Raw genomic sequence first — 8,457 nt, forward strand, 5'->3', positions numbered from 1 at the left:
CCTGGCAGTGATATCAGACACGGGATCTGGCAGCTTTGGGGTAAGCTACCACCTCTGCGCTCCACCGCTCGGCGCATCCTGGATCTCCGGCTCGAAGGGGAGAGGGACCCAGCAGCGGCGATCACGGCGACGTCAAATGGTTTTCTTTCTTCGTGACCTCTCTCTTCTCCTCTCTCTCATCCATAATTCACCTGAGAGCTTCCCCCCCCCCCACTCCTTCTCACTCTCTGTTTTGATGTGGAGAGAGGGGAGAAAAAGGGGCACCGGGCAGCGTTTATTTTGTTCGGCAGCTTTTTGCGGCGCGTTTCCAAAGAGCTCGCGGAAGGACCCGGGGAAAGCAAGCAAGAAAAAATAAAAAAGGCGCGAAGTGGTGGCGGGGCGGGAGGAGGAGGAGGAGGAGGAGAAGAGAAGAAGGAGAGGAAAAAAAAAAAACAAACCCGCCAAACCAGAGACGGAGGGCAGAAGCCGGAGGAAAGGAGACTTTCGGCGCGGCGCTGCCGGGGAGGTGCGGGCGCGGCTGTGCGTGTCGGCGCGGGTGCGCGGGTGTGCGCGGGTGTGCGCGGGTGTGCGCGGAGGCCGGGGGGGGCCGCGGCTGCCGCTGGTGCCGGCGGTGCCCGCTGCCGCTGGCGGTGCCCGCTGCCGCCGGGGCGCGGCGCGGTGGCCGGAGCGGGGCGCGGAGCGGCGGGGCTGGGCGGCCGCGGGTGCCGACCATGGGCTGGCGGCTGCTGCCCGCCGTCCTGCTGGCCCTGGCGCTGGGAGGCCCGGCGGCGAGGGGGCAGAACGAGACGGAGCCCATCGTCCTGGAGGGCAAGTGCCTGGTGGTTTGCGATTCCAACCCGGCCACCGACGCCAAGGGTTCGTCCTCTTCCCCGCTGGGCATCTCGGTGCGGGCGGCCAACTCCAAGGTCGCCTTCTCGGCCGTGAGGAGCACCAACCACGAGCCCTCCGAGATGAGCAACAAGACGCGCATCATCTACTTCGACCAGGTAAAGCGGCGGGGCCGGGGGCGGTGGGATGCGGTGGGGTGTGGGGGGGGATCCCCGCGGGACCGGGGTGCCCGTGGCCGCCCACCCCCCCCCCCCCCGCCCACGCCGGGACGCGGCCGGGCGCGATCAACAAGTGCCGCCGCCTCCCGCTCCCCCCCCCCCCCCCCGCGCAATTTCCTTAATTTCGGCAAAAAGTCGGGGTGCAGGGGGAGGCTGGAGGGGCCGGCCGCTCCCCCGCGGAGAGCATCTCACTCCCCGCTGGAGTTTCCCACTTGCCCGCCCCCCCCGGCTCCGCGGGAGATGGGTCCGAGGAATTGCCGGGGGTGAAACGGGAGCCCCAGCCCGGCGGGACCGGTCCCCGGGGCTGGGAGAGCATCCGAGGGGCGAACCGGGCTGGGCTGGGGGCGAGGACGCGGCCCCGGTTAGGCTTGGGGGTAGTGGACGGGTCGGGCAGCCTTTGAGAGGGGAGAGAAGAACGAACGCCGAGGAAAAAGATTTTAACTTTTCTGTAACAGTCACAGGCTCGTAGTACAGCCCCTCTCGTCTCGGCCACTAGTGCTAACGTAGAGGTGCCAGCAGCACACAGGTCATAGAGCAGCTCCCGTCCTAGGGCAAGTCCAAAGTCATCGAGACGGATGGTTATTTTGCTGCTCATATCGTATCGTAATGAACAGTAAGTCGTCGTGGCAGCCGAAGCTGGATATGTCATGTAGCTTCATGGTAGTAGGCTAAATCACCCTAAGTTCGTGGAGATTCCTTGTGGCTTTCTAGGGCTGTGTCTGGCATAAATGAGCCTGAAAATATCGATTAAAAATAAAGCATAACTAAGTGGAAAGAAAGAAAAACGTAGTCATCAAAGAAGATACTTAGCATATGGACGATGCACTCATTTAATACGTTCCCCTCTGCTACTTGTCTCTGTTTAATCAAACCCAAATTATTATTAGTGCTTACAAAAACAAATAAAGCAGCAACGGCTCACAGCCAGTTTTTGCTGAGATATGCCAGGTATGTCAGGAACTCAGGCTGACTATAAACTGGTGAATGAATTACATCATTCATGTACATCCTTCCTCACAGCTTGATACATCCAGGAAAACAGTGTTGACTTGACCGTCGCTTTTTAGCCAAAACCAGTACGCCACTCCCCGAATTAGTATTTTGATGTCATTTTGGGGGAATGATGAACAAAAATGCCTTTTCTTAATCTCCTCGAAACATGTATAGAAGAAAGTCTTGAAGGTATGATATAGCAGCAAAGTAAGAACTCTTCTCCACCCTAGTTTTATATTTATATTAAAGTTGTACTATAAATATAACTAAATATCCATTTTTATGAGTAATATTCCAACTTAATTGAGAGAACAATGAATAAAACAGCATAGATGTAGACGAAAAGATTTCCATGGGTGAATGGTTTCTAAAGTTAATAGTCTGTATTTTTTATTTAGCACTGAACACCTGTACTAATTCCCATGTTATATTTTTTGTTTGTAGATCCTAGTAAATGTGGGCAATTTTTTCACGTTGGAGTCTGTCTTTGTAGCACCAAGAAAAGGAATTTACAGTTTCAGTTTTCACGTAATTAAAGTCTATCAGAGTCAAACAATTCAGGTACGTTGATCAAGTGTGATTATGAAATCTTTTACTTAAATTGTTTATTTAGAATAGGAACTTGACTGAACACAAGAATATTTAACACGCTTTGAAGGAAAAATAGCTTAGTTTAAAGCAACCTGTGGTGTAGAGTTCCTAGCAGTAGAGTGAATACATTTAAACGGAACAGCTGTAATAAAGCAGGATCCTCACCTCAGATACTTTGCGGTAGCTTCCCTTCTATACCGTAGGAACTGAGTATCTGGGGTGATATAAAGTATTAAGTAGAATGAATCATCCAAGAATAAAACAGAGCTCTAAATTTCACTTAATTGTATAAATACTACTGAAGAGTCATATTTTGCTACAGATTAAACTCACTGTCTTGAACACAGGAATTCTGGGGATATGTATCAGATTTGATGATTTTTATAACATTTTGTGACCTGGCTGACAGCTTGTGATGCCGGGTATCTGTTTATAACACCAGTCTGCTGTGGACCAAGGTTAGTTAAGGTGGTCTGCTTGTTCTATACCACACCGAAATGTTAGACCTCTACAGGGATGTCTTCTAGGGAACCTTTGTAGCAGTTTAAACTTTTTTCCACCATATAATACATAAAAGAAGTGTCATATTTTAAAAAAAAAGGAGCAATTTGCACTTTCTTCTGTAGCTTAATAGCAGCTGAACCACCTAATTAAACACAAGTATGTATTATCTTAGAGGAAAAGCCTCTAAGTTCCTGACCATCCCCTTGCTGAGCCAACAGTAAATGCCTTAAAGTACATTCCTTAGTCTTCATGCCAGGTCACGCAATTTCTGTGACATACATACTGGCTTTCTAGATCTGGAATAACATCTGTGGCTTCCCTCGTTTCCACCCTTGAGACCGCTAGATTCATAGAAGTATCTGGTGCTTTTCCCCTGATCTGTCTTGCTCCTGAATATGGTTTTCAGTGTACAAGGCTGAGACGAGACGGATTTCTGCAGGACTGATCAGCCATTTCTTTGTGGCAGCTCTGGCTTTGGGTTGCCAGTAAAGCTCCTGAGAAAAGGGTAAATGGCAGAGATGGCAGAGCAAGCTGGTGTGAGACACATTCGGATCCCTGGTGAAATTCACCTTCAGTTTGCAACAGGAAATCATGGTTCCATTAAAGTCAATGACAAAAGTCTTAGAAGAAATACTGACCTCATGAAATTCTCTATAATGAGCTTATAAGCTATTTAATATGCTCAAATTTTGTTCCTTTCACTCTCTTAAAAGCTGAAGGTTGAAACGGCCTAGAATAACTGTGTGAGCCAGCTTCATTAAGTTTAAAATACATATTGCCAAGAAAGATATCAAGACTTGCATTCTGGAAGCCCAGTGCAGACTTTGGTGTTTCACATACCAGGTACTCAAACCTGGGAGTTTGGAGCTCGTAACAAGGAATGTTACAAGAAGTGAGATGGCCTGAAATCTTTCAGAGATCAAGAGTTTCTAAAGGGATGGATGGGTTTGGTTGGCTCAATTTGTCATAGTTAACATGAGACCATCATCTGCAGCAAACCTGTGACGTGTCTTCTCCTGTGATTAAAATAGCTGTAAGATGATCTGCAGGGGAACCTGACCAAGAGAGATGGTACAGAAGGAACGAGATAAACCAAAACCAAGCAATGAGTAAACTCCTGATGCCCTTTTTTTTTTTTTGCACGTGTAATAACTATGGGGGAGGACCAAAAGCCATTGCCGTGGAGCAAACCAGCTTGAGTCTCAGCCACCTGCAGACTTAAACACCACTAAATCACCTGAAGGCTTCCTACATAAGTGATATTACTATGCCCCTGGAACATCTGTTAGTGCCATTAAATATCATTAAGCTGAAATTGGTTCCCTGGGGACATCTGATTAAGTGGATTTCCCAGATAGGCGAATCCCAAATCAGGGCCAGATTCTGCTGCCCTGACTTATGCTGAGCACTAATTTATTCTGTGGTGACTCCCATTAAAATTAATGGGAGTATATGCAAGGCCAGCATACTCGATATGAATAAGCATTTCATAATTCACCCCTCTGTGACTGCATTATAGCCGCTTAAAAGGAAAAAGCAGAAGAAAGCTAATAGTTCGCCATTGGGGAAATGAAAAATGCCTGGATCCGTCCATTCCCCCAGCCCCTGCCTATCTTTATTTACAGAGTGTCTGTGTGATGTTGCTTTCAGAGCAGAGGCTGGGCTGACTTTCAGAAGTGTTTTGTAGAAAAACGGATTCAGGCCCAAAACACAGTGCAGTGGTTCATAAAGATAAAGGTCTGTTCTAGACTTTAAAACTAAGCCACCACCAGTGATGGAAGGGACATCTATTTTGCTCTCAATGAAGCGTAAGCTCCCAGCCTACTGCGGTGCCTTTGACATCTCATTAGGTGCCCATATCGCATCTCTGGGTGCCTAAGTTTTTTGAAAATGTCTTCTTTCTTTGCTTGTGCACGTCCAAATAACCCATGAGGTAGGCAAAGTGAAACAAATTGAGGTAATAGCTCACAGTTCCGTATCACCACAGAGTTACAACACTGAATGTGCCCAAGCAACAGATGAAGGCAATGTCATGTCACCTTTCACGCTGACTGAGCCCAGGCGGACCGTGGCAGTCAGGGGACAGCGTCCCACCGACTTCCCTCGGGTGCAGGTCAAGCCCATGAAACATGAGTGTGCTTGTACGCTCCAAATAAATCTAAGTATTAGCTTAAAACAATCAAAACCCAACCCCAAACCCAATGAAGATTGGAACCTTAGCAGACCTCTTACGCTGCAGTTAATAGTCAGTGGTAGTTCTTGATGTTTTTCTGTTAATTAGAGCTTTTCAGTGGTTTTTCTCTTGTAGGTTAATTTGATGCTAAATGGAAAGCCAGTCATTTCTGCTTTTGCCGGGGACAAGGACGTCACACGTGAAGCTGCCACTAATGGAGTCCTGCTCTACCTAGACAAGGAGGATAAGGTTTACCTGAAATTGGAGAAAGGTAATCTGGTCGGTGGATGGCAGTATTCTACGTTTTCTGGCTTTCTGGTCTTTCCCCTGTAAAGTCAATTTTCCTGTGACATTCATCCAGGTGTGGACTCATCATTGCCTCTGTTACATGAAGATCATTTTATCATCATGGGACTGATGTTTCTTTATTGGTTTTTCATGGGTGAATATGGATTCTCTTTATGGATTTTGGCCCCATCTGAACTACTCAGAAGTTTCACAGAATTTTGTGTGTTTAAATACAATATATTTGGATTGAGACTAAAGCAGACAATAAATATCTATGCTTAATGTTACAGTCTAAAGCTGCCTGCAAGATTTATTCAGAGTTCATTTACTGGACTTATTGGATTCATGGGAGAAGTGGATTTTCTTTAATTATGAAAAGACTGGCAACCAGGTCTATAATTTAGGAGAGTTTGAGTTCAGACTTCAATCAAGAGTTAGTGTGTTGCTGCCAAAGAACCGTATATTGATATATTGGTCATACATGTTTTTGTCACTGGGACTTAACTGACATGATCTATTCCATTGTCTTGAGAAAGGTAATTATTATTGATAAGTGGTTGACTTCAATTCTCCTCTGCGTGTAGTGTGTTGGATGATTCACCCATATATTTATGCTCTGTCACTGGTCACAATCAAGTCTAGCTTACATAAAGCTAAGGGGTTATGCTTGTATTTTAGTTGGGTATGTAAAGTATTCCTCTTTTCCATGTGCTGTTTTCTAAAAAGAAGAGCAGATTATAACCATTAAGAAAAATATTCTTACCAGGGTTAAAGGTGATCATTCAGGCACAACTTTGCAAAACAGCTTTGCCCTGCAGGAAATCTCACACTTGTTCTTCAGTTTTAATTAACATGATTGATAATAACTGCTTTATTAAAAACCTAAGGGATTCCTTCCTTAGACACAACCACTTTATTAGCTGGAGATGAGATCCCCTTGTTTGTAATTATGTCTATTTTTCAAACCTTCTGTTGTGTTAAAGGTATCATCTGGTTTTGCCTTAACTCCACAACTGTATATAATTTTAGATCATATGTTTAACAAATATTAAATCCAAATAGCCGGTACCTAACTTGGTGCAATATCTTTTCGGCTTTTTGTACAGGTCATATGAATTCATAAACTTATTTATTATATCACTGTTACATAATAAAGATTAATATATGTTAGCTGAATTTTTGACCTTTGGATTTTGGAAGTTACTTCATGCTATTTTTTTTATTGGATATGATTATTATATGCAAAGTGTAAGCTTTTGGGATTCACAGAAACCATCCTGGGAGGCAGGCAAACTGTCACAATTTAGTCTGGCAGAATCCTAGAGGTAATCAGAATGATCTAGGAATGACCTATGCATTTTATTTAAAAAAAAAAAAATTTAGGCAAAAATCCTGGCTTCACTGAAGTTAGTGTTAAGAATCACATTGATTCCAAAGGATTTTGGATGAGACCTGTCTGTGCTTTAGGTTTTGCCATCAGCATCGAACTCCAGTGCCATCAAATTAAATATCAATTAAAAATGATTTTCACATGAACTGCTAATGAAACCTTCATCCCTTGTGCCCAAAACAGACACTGAATTTGATGGATATTTGTACCTTGCATATCATGAAGGGTATGGTTCTAAATTAAAAAATCCTATATTCTTGAGAATGTTTCTGGATGGAAGCATATGCAGCAATCTGGGACCTTCTCTAAAAGCCAGTTTAGGCTTGGATTTGCTGTTTTAGGTAATCTGTTTCCAATTTCTTCACTTGTTAACCAAGTGCAGTGTATCATATTGCTCTAACTGCTGTAAATGGATATTCCACTGATTTACAGTCTCATGCATGGTTGGTTGGTGCTCCTGATAAAAATGTCAGGGAATCAGTGGCACAGAATTGTGCCTGAATTCCTTATTTTTCTGGACCCAACACAGAGGACTTTTTGAGAGTGTCAGGAGGAGACGTGGGTACATTTGCACCCCTATGAGATAAGTCAGATGAGGAGGTCATTCGTCAGACGCGGTATTGCTTCTGTACAGAACACTGCAGTTTGGGAGGAAGTGGAAAGACACGGCAAGAAGGCAAATGATTTACATTGCTGAAAAATATTAAAAAGTTTTCCTTTATGACTAATCAAAATGTATCACCACTGTACCCCCAAAATGTGTGTGTATATAGATATTCGTGTATCTAAACCCCCCTGGGATTGCAGTACATAGTATGCATGATATTATAAAAAGGTTATTTGTCATAAGAGTTTATTTTGGAGGGGGACACCAGTATTTTGTATAAAATTGGTAACATCTCAAAGCTCACTTTACCCATTGATATATATGTAATGTAAAGGAAACATTGTTCCTACACAGACAGAAGAAAAATGACATTAAAGGTGTCAGTATACTTTTCAGAATGATCAAATGTATCTAACTTCTTTAGCTTGTAAACATATGATCTTTAAAAGCTGCCTTTAGCATTCAGCAATAATACTGAACTATCTTAATATACTGTTGATTTCCCCTTGGCAAAACATTTCTGATTGCTTCAGAGTCATTAACAGTTATTTAAACTTTAACTAGGGAGTCTAGGAAGTTATTCAATTAAGGAGATACATTTTAAGGGAAATGTCCTAAATTTTTCTCCTCAGCCTCTAAAATCAGAATTACTAATTGTTTTGCTAGTTAAAGGAAAAAAAGAGTTTCAGAGAAGTCATTGTAAAGCAGCTTGTGTTATCTTCACACAATGCTGAGCACTGACTTGGCTCAGAGGTGGCCTCTGGAGATGGGCAGTTCTCTTAGCTCCCATTTAAGCATTTAAATAAGAATGAACTGTGGTTTTTAGACTCCAATTTGAGCTACTTTCCAGATCTTGAGCTCATTT

The 8,457-nt window shown here is 43.9% G+C and overlaps 1 protein-coding gene across 2 annotated transcripts; it reads left to right on the forward strand.

Moving 5' to 3' along the window:
- The first annotated feature begins 236 nt into the window (after window positions 1-236).
- On the forward strand, window positions 237-6,771 carry CBLN4 (cerebellin 4 precursor). Of its 2 annotated transcripts, XM_069804808.1 has the most exons (4): window positions 237-986; window positions 2,484-2,600; window positions 5,443-5,578; window positions 5,669-6,771. In XM_069804808.1, exons 1-4 carry the CDS (start codon window positions 711-713, stop codon window positions 5,875-5,877), a joined length of 738 nt encoding a protein of 245 aa, XP_069660909.1. In that variant the 5' UTR covers window positions 237-710; the 3' UTR covers window positions 5,878-6,771. The 2 variants fall into 2 exon arrangements, with proteins under 2 accessions (XP_069660909.1, XP_069660916.1); XM_069804815.1 differs by having other exon boundaries at window positions 613-986; window positions 5,443-5,786.
- The last annotated feature ends 1,686 nt before the right edge of the window (window positions 6,772-8,457 follow it).

This window comes from Haliaeetus albicilla, chromosome 2 (assembly GCF_947461875.1).
Source record: "Haliaeetus albicilla chromosome 2, bHalAlb1.1, whole genome shotgun sequence".
NCBI lineage: Eukaryota > Metazoa > Chordata > Aves > Accipitriformes > Accipitridae > Haliaeetus > Haliaeetus albicilla.

What these genes read in the sequence shown, in the direction of transcription:
- CBLN4 (XM_069804808.1), top strand. Translation starts at nt 711, where the DNA reads ATGGGCTGGCGGCTGCTGCCCGCCGTCCTGCTGGCCCTGGCGCTGGGA. An exon ending in GCATCATCTACTTCGACCAG is followed by an intron (nt 987 to 2,483) that starts GTAAAGCGGCGG and finishes TTTTGTTTGTAG; the next exon opens with ATCCTAGTAAATGTGGGCAA. An exon ending in TTACCTGAAATTGGAGAAAG is followed by an intron (nt 5,579 to 5,668) that starts GTAATCTGGTCG and finishes ACATTCATCCAG; the next exon opens with GTGTGGACTCATCATTGCCT.